Genomic DNA, 16,720 nt, shown 5'->3' on the forward strand with positions numbered 1-16,720 from the left:
TCTTTGAATGAAATGATGTGCATAGTAATTATAACAAAGCATATCACCATAATTTTCTTTGTGTGATGAAAAATGGGGTTTTAGGACTTCATCCACCAGTTTAACTGTAGAGCATTCAGGAAGGTAATGACCATGTATGAGTTAAAAGAAAACAATGACAAACCCAATCCAAAGGACAAAGGCAAGTGCAGTTAGTAAGAACCATAGGTAGTTTAATGGAAGAATAAAGTAATTAATTTTGAGCCAAATTATCAGCTTACGTGCTCTTGACATTTCACTTGAAGTAAAGGCAGATGAGTCAGTGAAAGTGTCAATGATGTCGGCCAAATATCCAGAAGCAGTTTGTGCAAAGACTGGAGCCGTGTTTGAAAGTGGAGAGCTTGCAGAAGACTCCCTTGGTGGTTCATAGTAGACTATGCCATCCGTTTGTGCAGAATTAGAATAAAACTGATCAGTATTAGTGTTATTCGTAGTAGTAGAAGTTAGTGGAACCAATGAAACCTCATTTTCCACCCTCCCCAACCTCAGAGAGTCAGCGTTGCTGCTGAAAATCTGTAGAGGAATATCCTGGTCCGTAGTGAAAGGGATTCGGGTACTACCCAGGAGTCCTCTAGGTCTGCTGTGCAGGATTGGCCACATGGTGTAGCATGACATTGTCGATGGAGACGAAGCGATTTTCTTTAGAACCAGGCAGCGGTGGTAAAATGACAGTTTTGGTACCGTGTATTCCCAGGACTGGAACCGGTACATGATAAGAAGGACCAAACTCCTTTTTCACAGCAATCTTTTCACATACTAGATCCCCAAGTTTTGGAATCCAGTCGGTAGATGTTACTGGTATATCCCTTATTCCCAAGGCGGCAGCACTTGCAGATGCGTTGTCATCACGGGACTGTTGAAAGTCCTGCAAGGCAGTGACACGTTCTTTTATGTCAAAAGGTGTATCTGCTGCCTCCAAGCCAGGACCATCAAGATCTGGAACACACATTTGTGTTCCAAACAGGCATTCGTATGACGTACACCGCCCCCCCAGGGACCTTCTAGGCAGATTGTTAAGTGCTCCCTGGACTCCATATACAGGTGTGTAAGCCAACTACGACCCGTGCCAAATACTCTGGCTGTTAAGAATTGCTTTAACTCTCGGTTTCATTGCTCCACAACACTATTTCCCTTGGATGAAATGGAGATGAGTAATGCAGCTGGACCCCTAATGAAGCCAAGGTGTAGCTGAAAGCCCTTGAGGCAAAAGCAGGGCACTGGTCCGAGTGGAAAGCAGCAACAACATATGTGCCAATAAAGACTTGCAAATCTTTAATAACAGTTTGAGCATCAGCCGAGCGTTGTGGCCAAACCTATAGAAATCTGGAGCATGAATCGACAGCGACTAAGATGTATTTGTATGCACTATCTGGTGTCAGGGGACCACAATGGTCCAGGTACACACATTGTAATGGTTTTGTGGATATAAGGAGAGATTGTCTGCTGTGGGTGTTTGACGGTGGATCCTTTTATTTGCTGGCAGATGTCACAACAAAGGACAACTGCTTGGTGTATTTATGTACCAGTAACAAGTTATGCATCAGTAACAATCTTGTATCAATGAAATTGTAGCCCCCACACCAGAATGGGGCAGAAGCAACTCTCTCACGCACTGCTTTGATCAATTGTGGTCTTTGGTCTTTACTGGGAACCACACGATTTCCCATCCCTAGTATCACTACTAGGGCTGTACTGTGGCATGACATGCGGTAGGAGTATTTGGCAGGATATGCTTTTGGTAAGGGCATGCCATCAGCTGAAGCTTTCACAGCTGCCAGTGTTTCATCATCCAATTTAATTCTAGAACGAGTTACTGCAGGACCAGATTTGGCTGCTTCATCAGCCAAGGTGTTGCATGCAATGTGTATTCCAACAGGCTTATGTCCCAGTGTATATACAACATGGATGTTGGATAGCGTTTCTTTCAGATCCGCTACTTTCCCCCACAGAAGTCTGTGTTTAATGGTGTGTCCTTTTGAATCTGTGAACCCATTCTGGCGCCAGTAATGCAGATATTCATTGAAGGACTGTACACAATACGAATCACAGACAATCAGCGTCATTTGCTCAGGATCCGTATTTTTCAGTCCCATCACCAGAGCCTTGAGCTCTGCAAGTTGTGCAGCGCAGTCCCATAGGGCCTGTGTGTGAGTAGGTTGTGGACGGAACTTGCCGTCCTTCATGTATCCACTCACAACTGCTCAAGTGGCGGAATGCTGATGTTTGGTGCCTATTGTTGGTTGGGCTGAACCATCAGTGTACAAAATTGTCTGATATTGTTCAATAAGCAATGTGTTTGCTGGAACTGGACATTCATGTTCCAATTGCAAAAATTCTTGGGTTTGTAATTTTGATTCAAAAATATAATCAACGTCAGTGGCCGTCAGAGACATTGCCCATTGATTCCAACATGGATGTCATGCTTTGGCGTTGGGAACGCTAGCTTTGAAACAGCCTCGAGGGCTGGAATGGGGGATACGACAATGATACGTTTCCCCTGGGCTAGAGGCTCTCTTCAATGACAGCCATCTGAACAGAAGTGAGAATTTTCTCAGTGGGAGCAAAGCGTTGTTCAGCTGTAAAATACAAATAGGATTTGTATGCAATCGTGATGGTCTCACCCTCACTGAATACACATAGGTGAAACCAATGGCACCAGCAATTACTCTGATGACCAAATGTTTTTTGTTGTCCCTTGTATGTAGGTGTTTTTGCTTCAAGCATGTCTTTTTGTAATGCTCTGAGAATGAGTGTGTGTTCAACTGTCCAGTATTTGCAGGTAAAGTCAGGACGTATTAAGTCATACAATGGTTTAATACGTTGTGCATAATCTGGAATGTATGTTCTACCAAAATTTAAAAAGCCCAATAAGGACTGCAGCTTTTTTGTTGTATTTGGTGGTTGTAACTGTGCGCATTTTTTAGAAAATTGGGGCACGAGGCTCTTGCCTTCATCTGACAGTTTATATCCCAAAAACAAGACACTAAGGAAGGCTATTTATGTTTTATTTCAATTGAATTTGTAGCCAAATTCGGCAAATCCTACAACAATGCGGGCTACCCATCTTATATGTTGCATGAAGTCGTCGTCCGTAAGATGGATGTCATCCACTTATGACAACGCCTCAGGGTCAATGTCGTGTGAGATAGATGTAGCACGAGCTGAGAACAGTCCTGGACAGTTCTTATACCTATGTGGGAGTCGGCAGAGAGCCTTTTGGCAGAAAAACCCGTTGGAAATATCCAGGGTCGTTTTGTATTTTTTGCGCACTGTATTGTTCATAAGTGCTGTGCTGTGTGAATTTTGTATAGCAAATGTGCGTGTGTGACTATTTAAATGTCTGTAGTCTAAAACTATTCTTTATGAATGGTCGGGTTTAGTGACAGGAAATAATGGATTATTCATTGGTGAAACACGGGGTTCAATTACACCCTGGTACTCTTATAATATCGAGGTGTCTTTAGCCTTTGTTGAGACAGAGATACTTAGGAAGATCCAAAAATGTGTGCCTGACCAAACGTTGGCGACGCCATGTCCCATAGATTGTGGAGTACTAAGAACAATTCCACACCATGTGACGCCTGTCGGCCTAATCCAGGTTTTCCGGCTAACTAGCAGCACCTCATCTCTACCCGAGAGCAGGGATGATTGTGGCAAACGGGCACATGTCAAGAAAGACTCCTCAGGGGAATCGTGGTTGATCAGATCTCATCCCTTTCTCTCGGTTACAGTAGTTTCACACAGGCAAAGACAGCAGAGGCAGAATATAGTTCAATAAGGGTTTAATGAAGTAACTGCATCTTAGAAAAAATGGCATGTATTGCAATAACTAGGATGATAAACCGCAATAAAAGCAAGAAGGTGACAAGGAGAGTGAAACACAAAAACAGTCCCACCATACTGTCACTAGGAGTGAGATATAGTTCTCCTACTTGCGCTATGTTCGAGCATAGCACAATAAGACTAATCCGCCCTTCAGGTTTCCCTCTGGGAAAGCATCATCCCTCATACCCGAGTAAAGAAGCCTGTAGTCTAGAAAGACACCGTCCCCATGTAGGTCAGGGGTTCGGCCGTCTAAGCAAGCAGCTGTAACAAGGCAATCAGCATGCAGTCTTGGTCATCTGGCTGGAATGTCCCTCTAACGTGTATGAGACAAAGGAGTGTTTTTATAATACAACAGTTGACATTCTAAGAAATGGTCCCCACATATGAGTGTGTATGTTTCTGTGAATGTTGGAGACACAGCGTACCACTTTTGCCAGCAACCTATCTGACTGTAGCTTTGAAGGAAGCACAAAGTGAAATGAATGTCCTACTAAGAATGTATTGCTTTTCTAGGTGAAAGAACAATTAAATTGAGAGAAATAAAACAACACTGCGAATGTGACTATTGCTAGAAAAATAAAGCGATGCTGAATAAAATGTAACTGTGCTAAAGTGCACCACGACAGGCCTAGTTTGCTAAAATAACATGTTTATAATATGGCTAAAATAGCTATACAACAGTACAAACAATACAAAAATGTAAGTTTAGCAATTACAAACATGTTGCTAAATCATATTATCGGTGTCCCTTAACCATTAACCTATTTCTTACACATTCTTTATTGCAGTTATAGCAATGCTTAACAAACTAACAATTCACTACTCTTGAATGCATGTATATATGTGTGTGTGCTTTATCACTCTACTCCCACAATCTCTTGTGCATACCCTGGACTAATTCAATCTCCTGTTTCCACTCGTCAACATGCTTTTAATTTACTGAGTCTACTGAATACGTGCCTGTGTGCTTAAAACTGTAAATTCCATTAGGCTTACAAACATCAGTTTTCCTTTAACTATGACCATGCTGGTCATGCATTCTCTTTGCAAGTGAACTCTTCACGTCTCTGGTGTCAACACAAAGTTTAGGCCTACACTGCACTTTCACCACATATGATTTTATATTGTTTTCTACAGATGTCTGATCTAGTGTAATTTCTTCATATTTAATTTACTCTACAGATAGATCAACAAGTTCTTCAATGAATAACAAAGTTGGCTCGCTAGAGATTATGACTACAGATATCAGAAAAGAAGAACATATCTCAAAATGACTATTGCTTTTATCTGAAGCCAGTGAACAGCCTGCAACAGAGATTTTGCTTGGCTAAAGTCTGTATGCATGAAATAGGGGCACTGCAGGTGCACAATCATACCGCAATAAAGGCTGACACCACCATCATTTCTCTCTTTGTGGGCAGGTACAGCATGACTTAACAAAGCCTGCTTATGACAAAAGTATGAATGTCAGTATCTCCAATTAAAAGTTATCATCGCTCTTAATCCCTCAGTTCATCTGTGCCTTCGGAGGAAAAAGGAAAATCTTAATTTGCCTGGGCCTGGAAGATGGAGTCTAGAGATCAGTTGTATCCTCTACTAGGACCACTGTTTTCTCAGAGCTGAGCTTCAGCCTGATGACTGCACAACATACAGTCCATGATGTCCAAATTCACTTCGAAATAGAGCAGGTGAAAGACTTTTTGCTCCCAGTTTTTGCAAATTCTGCTTAAGAGTGTGGGATTGTAATGGAGGATGCGGTCTACGTTGTCTTACTAAATGAAGAGAGACAGTAAGACCTGATTCGCAAAGCTTTTTTAATGTCTGAAACTTCTAAATTAAGGAGTAAGTCACATCTAGGTATGGAATAAAACCACTTACAGAAATAGCTCAGAATGGGGCTCAAAGCAATTAACGAGGTTCAGAGAACGAGTACAGGCCCCTGCATGTACAACTACATTTGTAAACATGTTTTACTTAAAATTATACAAATAGCATGAGCTGTAAAATGCCATGAACACTTCTGCAAGTCTTCACATACGGTTATCGCCAATACCAGCGGCTGGAACATCAATGGACCCTTCAAACTATGGTTGCCCGGCTCTATACATGGGACAGAGTTGTGTAACCCCTGTGGCCAGTGCGCTGCTGGCTTAAGAGGTGGGGAATCTCCAGAGTGTAGTGTGCCCTAGCAATACTGTATAAGTCCAACACCAAGCAGGGCTTCCTTTGCATGATCTAGTAGTTAAAGTGAAGATAATAGTCTCTCACACATCTGCAGGTATATCACTCGGTGTTCTCCAAATGGCCACAATCACTAGCTCCCTCCATTAAATCACAATGATAATCAGCATGCAGATTTTTCTTCTTCCTGAAGTTTGTTCTTTGGGAAGCAAACTAAAGCTGTGGTTATACATCGGTCTTGGGTAACTTGAACAAAGATTTGGCTTCACTGGTCTGGCACTACTGTAATTGGACTGTTAAAAGTTAAGAACTATTCAACAATCACCAATTTGTAAATAAGTAAAATATTTTCCCATTACTACTGTAGTTTATCCATTCAGATAATTTTATTTGTATCAAATGTGGTAGAAATATATCAGAAGGACTGGCTGATGGAAAGCAAATGTGAATTAGTCAGCCTCCCATTCATTGTGTAAAAATACTCTGGTTAGAAGGAACTTCTGCCTCAACCTTTAGTAGGGGAATAAGAGTTAAACACATTTTGAATGGTCCAAAGGGGATATAAAGGTCGTCACCATGTCTGATGGACAGGTGATGAACCCTTCTTTATCACAAACATGGTGGTTTGAATAATCTGTTCACAAAGCCTGAACTCAGATTTATCGTGGCCGTGAAGTACTGATCCTGTGATATGACTAAAATAGAGTGCAATACTAGTGAACCGAAGCCTAGCGCTGCATACATTTCATGATGCAATACTCAGCTCCTGAAAGTGTCCTGTTTATAGAACATACTACATTTAAAAGGAAATAGCCAATTAAATCTTTATTACAGAAATATCTTATATTAAGCAAAAACTATTTCGTGAACTGTTGCGTAAACTGAGTCTTTGGCTCTACAAGGTTTGTTTTCACACCCACAGGTGACACAGGGAACTTAGTTCAATGCACCAGCGCTGAATGTGAAAAACAGGTTTTTGCAGACCTGCAGAACCCCACCCAATATATACTCGATGTGGTGTCAATGCTTTTGGGCCACAAACAGGGAGCCGTGGTAATCCAAATGACACTCAAGAACACAAGAGTTGGAATATGTATTTCAGCATATATATTTTAGAATAGTTATTTTGAAAGTGCCAATATCCAGTGCACATGATATTTGTAACATCACAAAAGATAATAAAAAGCAGCTAAGCTTTTCAATAACAGTAAAAACAGGGAAAAGTCATAACATCACAATTTATAGCCCTTAAACCCTCACTGTGAAATCTCCAAGTGCTACACAAGTTCTAGTAGATTAATAAATAATACACCAGAGTTTCGGAGGTGGTGGTCATACCTGGACCACAGGTTTTGTTGTCTGTTTGGAATAGCTTGTCAGCTATTTTGAGATAGGAGATTGCGTCTGTACAAGAACACAATTCTGGCACCCGAGTTTGTGAAGGCAGAATGGAATTCTTCACAGAGCTCCATGGTGACTTGCTAGAGGCTTCTTCTGTAGAGATGGCATTTGGTGCTGTGCTCAACTGGATCTGCGAGCTGCGTCTGTGACTTCAATTAGGTTTTTCTCCCCCTAAGGGGACAAGTGGTGGTCCTTAAATACTAAATTATTATCAGGGATGAAAACCTGGGTTTCAGGAAAATTGGATACCGATTATAGGCTCCAAAAGAAGTGTCTTAGCCACATCTCTAATAAAATGTGATGAAGGGATGTGTTGTGTATGGCTATGGACACCTTGGTATATTTATTTGAGCTTCTGGTTATCATTTCAGTTTTAAGATAGAGGTACCTATTAGTTCCAAGATTAATCATTGTTCTTCTTTATACCATCTGGTAGAGCTGTTAATTCCACACTTGGACCAGTCCTGCTTATCCCAGGGAAGAACAGTCAGTCACTTTGAAGGTAGCCGCTACCCTGCCATAGGAAAAACCTTATGTCTCATTATTAACGCTTCTCTCACCTCAGGTATTGTTCCCCGTCAAGTTAGGAACTAATCCTAAGACTCCTGAACAACCCCAATGCCAGTAGACTTGGGAATTATCAGCACAACTTGAACGGCACATACGAAAGTAAGCTTTTACAGTGAGCAGTTAGTCAACATATGCTAGCATTCACTGCGGACAGAAAGAGGCTTAATTATTTATGTATACTTCATCTCTGGACCTTCATGGTCATTGGACTGAATGACAGTGTGGATGATAGCTCGTTGAATTGTATGCATTCAACCCTGTCGCTTATCAGCAGCTGCTCACCTGATTGTGTAATGTCAAATTACGAGATCAAGCCACAGCCTGGATCGCTTCCACAGGATGTGGTGACCTTTCAAAGTGGTGGGGCTGACATTGCAGCAACACGGTATAGAGTGGTCTAGTAGAGGAAGCCCAACCCAGTCCATGAATGGGATACAAGCAAGATATTACTCTTTGAATAAATGTGAAGAAATGGGCCAAACAGCACATTTTACATTACAATTATCAAATGAAGCGGTTAAAAAGAAAGGTCACTCATGATATATTACTGTGCATTCAGGGTGTGGCAACCAAATCTGAATATCTCCAGAAATATTTCATGGGTCTGCCACCCAAGAAGACTGTAGTTAATGATGTGGGTGTACAATGTGGCGTTATGGAATGCGTCTTCTGGGGTACCTTCCACTTCCATTTTATTTTCCCATCCTTTCCCCCCTAAGTAGATTTTCAGTCCTTTCAATGGGTGACAATTCAGTTGACAGAAAACAAAAAGTTACCCCCCAAAAAACCTCAGGTTAGAAATCAGTGCAACTACTCAGCCTACACAGTGCTTATGACTCTAGCCTGCTGTCTCAACCATTAAGGTCCATCAACATATGTAATGAAATGTCTCTAGGATACACACAAAACCAACAGACAGAACAGGACCGAGAAAATAACAATTAATGTCTCCAAACTGAACAAGTGTGATCACTCATATATTAACTTTTGATATATTCTGAAAAACATGGCTTTTGTTAAGGTTTGTCAGTGTATACGCTTCTGAAAATGCACACATACTGCCCTAAAATTCTAGCTTTTAATTTTTGTTAAATGTTAATAACTATACTTTAAATAACAGCTTCTTGTTTCCAGAAAACGAACACATTTTTCCTTGGCATCAGGGCCGGCCTTAGGACTTGTGGCGCCCTGTGCGACAGTTTATAGTGGCGCCCCGTGCGACAGTTTATTGTGGCGCCCCCTACTCCATGACCTCCTCCTCGGTTTCACTCACTACCATCGGCAAATGTGCCCCTCATCTCTCCATCGCTCCCCTTTTACATACATTCATGTGTTTTAAAGTACTTGTAAAGGCTGGCTTTACTAATCCACTAAGCTAGCCACATAAAATATAGGGGCATATTTAAGAGCCCCTAGCTCCATTCTAACGCTACATTAGCATCATTTTTCTTTACACTAATGTGCCGTTATAAGGCCAAAAGCGCTGTGCCATATTTACAAAGTGGCACAATGCATGCATTGCGCCACTTTGTATCCCTTTGCGCTACATTATGCCTGAACCAGACATAACGTATGCAAAGGTAGCATTCGCCCGTTAGGAGGGGCAAAAACAATGTGGAAAGAAATCTAACAGATTTCTTTGCAGCATCATTTTTTCTGGCACTTTTAACATCTGCTCATAGCAGGCGTTAAAAGGAGGCGTCTGTTGGTTACAATGGGCCTCTGGGTGCTTTGCAGGATTAGCATCACATTTTTTTACGCTAATCCTGCAAAGCACTGGACTAGCGTAAAAATTCTGACACTAGTCCACTAACTACCGCCATGTTGCGCCATATTTTAAATACTGCGCACACATGGTGGCGTTAGAGGAACGCTAAGGGGTGCAAGAAAAGTGGTGCACCACTGTGTGCAGTGCCACTTTTTTCAAATGTGCCCCATAGGGGCATATCTAAGAGCCCCTAGTGCCCTTCTAACGCCATATTAGTGTAATTTATTTTACGCTAATGTGGTGTTAGGAGGCCAAAAATGCTGCGCCATATTTACAAAGTAGTGCAATGCATGCGTTGCGCCACTTTGTAACCCTTTGCACCACATTATGCCTGCGCCAGACATAATGTATGCAAAGGGGGAATCCCCCGTTAGTGTGCACAAAAAATGGCACAAAGAAATCTGGTAGATTTCTTTGTGTCATTTGTTTCCGGCACTTTTATCAGTGCAGGCATTAAAAGGAGGCTTCCATTGGTTACAATGGGCCGCTGGGTGCTTTGCAGGATTAGCATCAACATTTTTTATGCTAATCTTGCAAAGCGTAGGACTAGCATATAAAATTCTGAAGCTAGTCCTCTAACTACCACCTTGGTGCGCCGTATTTCAAATATGACGCACACATGGTGGTGTTACGGGGGCACTAAGGGGCGCAAGAAAAGTGGTGGAGCACTGTGTGCAGCACCACTTTTTTCAAATATGCCCCATAGGGGAGTGCTTGATTCGTAAATAAGAAGGTGCTGGTGCCCAAAGCCCTCCTCTTAAACACGCGGTTGCTGCAATCAAATGTGTGAACACGTAATACAGAGGCAGCGTAATCCTGAAGCTATCTTGGGCCTCTTCAATCCATTAAAAGGCACTTCCTGCCCCTTCAGCTCACTCTTGCGGATTTCTGCTTTTTCCCCACTGTGACGCTTTTTCGTTTTTCTCTTCCTTCGACTTTCCTATATGTGTCTTTTTCTAGCAGTAAATGCTTGAGGCAGAAAAATAAGTGTAGGCCCTCAAAAATAAGTGCTGGTGCTCCACACCGGAAAAAACAAGCACTAATTAAGCACTGCTATAGGGGTATATTTAAGGGTCAGTAGTGCCATTCTAACGCCACATTATTGTCATTTTTTTATACTAATGTGGCATTAGAAGGCCAAAAACGCTGTGCCATATTTACAAATAGGCGCAATGCATGCATTGCGCCACTTTGTAACACTTTACGCTATATTATGCCTGCACCAGGCATAATGTATGCAAGTGGGGCATCCCCACGTTAGGGGGACCAAAAAAATGATGCAAAGAAATCTTTTAGATTACTTTGCTTCATTTTTTTCCAGCACTTCTAACGCCTGCTCACAGCAGGCATTAAAAGGAGGCTTTTTCCAGCACTTCTAACGCCAGCTCACAGCAGGCATTAAAAGGAGGCTTCCATTGGTTACAATGGGCCTCTGGGTGCTTTGCAAGATTAGCGTCAACATTTTTTATGCTAATCCTGCAAAGCGCCGGACTAGCGCAAACAATTCTGACGCTAGTCCCCTAAGTACTGCCATTGTGCGCTGTATTTTAAATATGATGCACACATGGTGGCGTTAGGGGGCGGTAAGGGGTGCAAGAAAGTGGCACTGCACTGTATGCAGCTCCACTTTCCTTAAATATGCCCCATAGTTCAGTTTTTTTGCAGCAGGCATATTAACCCTCTATGCTACTTTATGTTAAGTCAAAGCTGCCACTAGGCAAAACTCTGATCTCTCTCTTTAGCAGGAACATTAATCACAAGAGGTATCTTGACATTTTAATTGTTTCTTGAAAGCTAAACGCACAAGGAACTTTTCAGCAGGTGCTTTTAAATCACAAGTTTCGTAAGTAATTGCTAAACACAGCGCCCCCCTGAGGTCAGCGACCAGTGCGATCTCACCGCTGGCACCGCCCAAAAGCCGGCCCTGCTTGGTATAACAGTTTTTTTTTTTTTCGGTGAATAAAATGACCTGCATTGTTTTTGCTGAACTCCCACTATATATATGTATCTGTGTTCAGTTTTATGTTTTAGTAAATGCACTTATTGAGACGTCAAACATCAACCTGTCATTTCCTTTAATACTGCCATGCAGTGGCAGATACAGTCTGATGCGCCAGCATCACAGGGGTGGCCAACAGCTTCTCAAGGGGGAAGGGCATTGGTTGCCAACAGTGGCCACCAGGTGCACTGACCAATATTTCAATGCTAAATGGAGTCTATCACATAGGACCACTCAGGATTCAAGTCAAAATCTTGAAATATATTTTCATAAATAAATATACATTTGAATTGATCTTATCGTGTGGTTTCACTCTGGGCAGACTCCATTTAAATTCCTTAACTCAGTTGAACTGATACAAACAAGATCGAAACATTTGCAAATTAGTCTTAACCCCACCAAAAAGGGCCAGTCCAGACAAAAAGCTACATCATACACCCACTCTCCATAAGAACACAATCAACCACAGAAAAGTTTCAGCCTTGCTAGGCCTCTTTAGTAAGATGAAGTTTCAGCGTGTGGTACAGCAAGCTTAGGGCCAACATCTCAGTGTACAAGTGCCAGTCATGCGGTGCAGTGCCTAGCAATAGGTGGACAGTCCCTTCTCAAGAGCAGCCCAGACTGGTTTGTATGTGGTTGGTCCTTGTTTGTTGTGTGGCAGGCAATCTCAAAATAATGGAAATAGATCTATCCAGATTAATTATGAGGTTACCAAAGAATCAGATTGTGTACATACCCAATCCAGAGAAATATCGCTGGTCCAAAAGTGTGAAACAGACGGGCCTCGAATTACGGAGGGCCTCCAAGGCCTGTCCTCGGTGGAAACCGGCAGACAAGATGTCACTGGCTGGCTTGATGACAGGTCGTGAGCACCAATCCATGCGACAGTTGTAGAATGCTAGAAATCCTCCATCGTCAAAATTCAACACCAACCTGAAATTGAGGAAATAAATTTAACATGAACTACACTTATAACTTAGCCCATGTTGACAAAATGTGTGTAACATTTCGAGCGATAAAATGGGGTTCCAAATATTCTGGTCTTGAAAGTTCTTTTTTCTTTCACTTTTATATTAGTTTTTGGTGCAGTGGAATATCTTTGGTCTCCAGGAAGTCGGATTTACACTACTGCTCTGTGAGGTCAGATAGTTGTTAAAATTGCAGGAAACATATAGTGGTGGCAGTGTGAGACTCGCAACAAGCCTGGCTGTTCATTTACAATTACACAGACCAGCTCTTTAAAAGGATAATGCAGAACTGTATATATTTGCATTTCTTTGAGGTAAGGATAGCTTTTAATCCAACAAAATTACTACAATATTAAAATCATCAATCCCAACATAAGCGGAGAACTCTTGAAACAAGTTACATCAGTGTCAGCACTGTTATTCTGTACCAGGATTATATTTTTATTTTAATATTTTTATAGCAACTGTAGGTTTTTCAACACATTATAAACACATGCTTAGAAATAAACGCTTTCCCAAGCAGACTTCGCAAACATAACAGATTACATTACCAACAATAAACATGCTCTGCCACTGCTGTAGTAAAATCCGCAAGTGTGCATTACAAAACCTTCCAGCTTTGCAACTTCAGATTTTAAATCTCCTTAATTATGTTTTTGGCTGCTTGGAGACAAACAGTCGTCTCTGGTGCCACGGAGTCTGAGATTTTAATAAAGGGGAACAACTTGCAAACTCGGTCTATTCAACCAGAGGTAAAATAGCCCTGGAAATTGTCAGCAAAAAGGGGCTTTTGGGCCAACAGAAAATCTAATTAGTTTATATCTGATAGAGACTTTTAGCTACAGATTCTTTGCCTTGGAATATTTCCTAGTTGTCAGACTGAATCCGCCACTCCAGCGCACGGACATCAGTTCTTTTCTTTCCATGCCAGTCAGCCCAGATCTGTGAAGAGCTTCCCCAGTCAGTTTTTGACTGACCCTTTTCTCAACTTTTTGTCAACACTTTTTTGAGAATTTCTTCTCCTGGCGTGCTAAGGATGTCTCTCAATATGTCATATGCTTATACCTTTCTTTTTTAATACCTATAAGTCCTTCCTAGGGTAGGCCCTGAACAGCTCATAGGGCAGGGTGTCAATAATTGATAAAATTGCACTCTACTTTCCTAAACGAGTGTGCAATTTTTTATTTGCTGTGTTTTCTCTTTCTTACTGTAAGTGCTGCATAAATAAATTACTACTTGCCTCTAAGGTAAGCCTGACTACTTTTGTGCCAAGCTACCAGATGGTTAAGCAAAGGGTAATTTAGTGACTTTTGTGGTTCACCCTGACACGGACTGTGGTTGTTGCTTGAGAATAGTTTTCACCCTCCTCAGTATAAAACCCAATTTATAACAACGGACGTTTAAAGTCTTAGGGCCGGATTACGATCTTAGTGGACGGTGTTACTCAGTCACAAATGTGACAGATATCCGTCTGCCGTGTTACAATTAAATGATATTTTATGGAAATTGTAATAGTGGATGGAATATCCATTACATTTGTGATGGAGTATTCTATCCGCCAAGATCGTAATCAGGCCCTTAACCAGGAATGAGGGTTTTCATTTGCTTAAAATCCTTATTTGAACTTTTGACCAACTGTTCAATTTGGTCAAATTAGGAGCTGAGGCAGCTCCTTTGAAATGTGTGTGCAGCAGTGACCAGCTCCACCCCTCTCATACAGCCAACACCTTTTCCCCCTTGTCTCACAGTCTGAGAGAAATACACAAAGGCAAACAGTCACTCTGATCACAGTCCTGTGACCTAGGGCTCAGGCACCAAATGGTTGGGCCAAGAAAATACCAACTTTCTAAAAGTGGCATTTTCAGAATTGTTACTTAAGTCCGATTTTACCATTAATTAGGATTTTAAATGACAATTCTTTGGAAACCAAACATGACATTTCTATCTGTTCTCAAACAAACGAATATCACTTATTAAATGTAATTAGGTAACTCAATGTTATTGTGTTGGGGGGGGGGTAAGCCGCACAATAGTTAAAAATGAATTTAGCAGTTTTTCACTACCATGACATATAAAACTTTAAAGTACATGTCCAACTTTTTAAATACAATGCACCCTGCCCTATGGGCTTTGGAGGACCTACTTCAGGGGTGACTTATATCTACTAAAAAGGGAGGTTTAGGCCTGGCAAAAGGTTTATTTTACCAGGTTGAATTGGTCGTTTAAAACTGCACACTGTCTGCAGTGGAAGGCCTGAGATACTTTTAAAAGAGGTACTTAAGTGGGTGGCAGAATAAGTGCAACAGGCCCACTAGTATGATTTAATTTACAGACCCTGTCTAATCGGTCTGTAAAAAAGTTTTTGTACTGCACCTACTTCCGATGTATTGCAATTGCTTATTCTGTACAGTCCTCTGATGCCCCTAAGACCTGGTCTGCTCATTTAAAAAAAAATACCAGAAAAATGAATGTAAATAAAACAAGTATATGTATGCGTAAATGAAGGTGTCTGTATCTCTCTTCAGAATGGTGTGTACCGGTGCAGGGTAGGTGTGTGCGAGGCTTAGGGTGATTTTCTTGGTCCATGCACTATACAGACAATTTTACCAGCTCAAGCTGTTGCTCTGCCAATTAGACTCTTCTTCACTAGTGATTTCACCAGCTCCACCCCCTGCATGCAAGGAGGCATAAAGAAAATTAGGGAGAAGAGGTTAATAATAGAAAAAGATGGGGGAGGGAACAACGCAAAAAGGCAAGAAAGATGAAAGAAATGGGAGCACACAATGGCATAAATGGAGAAGAGTAAAGAAAATAATGAAAAGAAAAATATTAATAACAAAATAAAAAAAAAAATGAAATGAGAGACTATATTGCAAGGAACCAGAGCTTGTAAAGAAGAGAAAGATATAAAGGGAGAGAATGAAATCCTTATTTAAAAGTAGCAACCAAATCAACAACCTCTGGTGTAGGTTAAAATGGGTGTTAGAATTTCAATAGGCACTTTCCATGTTAAACCTATGTGTCATCCGCAGTTCACTACTTCCACGCAGGAGTGGCCAGAAACAAAAAAATACCCCCCCTCAATTTTAACTACCTGGCTGCCACTGATTAAATGAGAACTTGTGATCCTGCACCTTTCAGTGACGGTCCCCAGGAACTGTTTCACTAAAGAAAGTTTCCTTCCTTCATTTTCTTTTCTCTTTCTTTCATTCTTGCCATTTTCGTGCTCCTTACAGCCTTCTGTCCATTCTGTTGTCTTATCTTCTATCATTATTTACTTGTTTGCAGCCTTTTGGTCTCCCTTCTTTTCACACACTCACTCCAGCTGCCGCTCACTTACATTGTCTTTGTGATTGTTACCATTCCTCTTTCTCTCTGTAAACATATTTAGTTCTTTTCCCATCCCTTTACCCACTCCTCTGCCATCACCCAACACCTCTGCTTTTCGCCTATTTATTAGTTTCTGCTTCTGTCTTTTGACCCAGGAGTCACAGTTCAAAGTTAGGGACAGCTATTAAAAGTAATTCAATCCATCCAATGACAGCCACCCCCACTCCAGCTGGTATACCTGGTGCTTCACAATCACCCTAAGTTCCAATCCTTGTGAGATAGGGGGTTAATAACAGGCTGCAGAGATACACAGTTAGCCTGCAGGCGATTGTTGTAGGATCAAAACCAAGTAAACGCACCGACTGCACATTCTGAATCCTAACGGCAATCTGCGCTATGTGCGCTTGCCTGTGCTGTGAGAGACGCAGCTCAGGCTTCTTCTCCGTTGTCCTGCACCCTATGTCTCTCCTGCTAGCTGGTGTCTCTGCTTTTCACCTTTGCCTAAACCCTAGTCTTCTGCTCTGCCTCCAATAGCCCATGACTTTCTTCCAGGTCTTCCTGGAGATTGTGAGCGGATCCTAAGCGATTCGGAGAGCACTGCTCTCATCCTTCACACCAGACCCCAAATGAGTGCAAGCA

At 41.6% G+C, this 16,720-nt stretch overlaps 1 protein-coding gene across 1 annotated transcript in view; it reads right to left on the reverse strand.

Moving 5' to 3' along the window:
* NEIL2 (nei like DNA glycosylase 2) overlaps positions 1 to 16,720 on the reverse strand; it is a 136,212-nt gene that overhangs the window by 25,451 nt on the left and 94,041 nt on the right. Inside the window, exon 4 of the mRNA XM_069236796.1 lies at positions 12,520 to 12,716. Within this exon, the coding sequence (XP_069092897.1) occupies positions 12,520 to 12,716 (197 nt within the window). The remainder of the gene's footprint in view (positions 1 to 12,519; positions 12,717 to 16,720) is intronic.

The sequence above is a fragment of the Pleurodeles waltl genome, chromosome 5 (assembly GCF_031143425.1).
Source record: "Pleurodeles waltl isolate 20211129_DDA chromosome 5, aPleWal1.hap1.20221129, whole genome shotgun sequence".
In the NCBI taxonomy this organism is placed as follows: Eukaryota; Metazoa; Chordata; class Amphibia; order Caudata; family Salamandridae; genus Pleurodeles; species Pleurodeles waltl.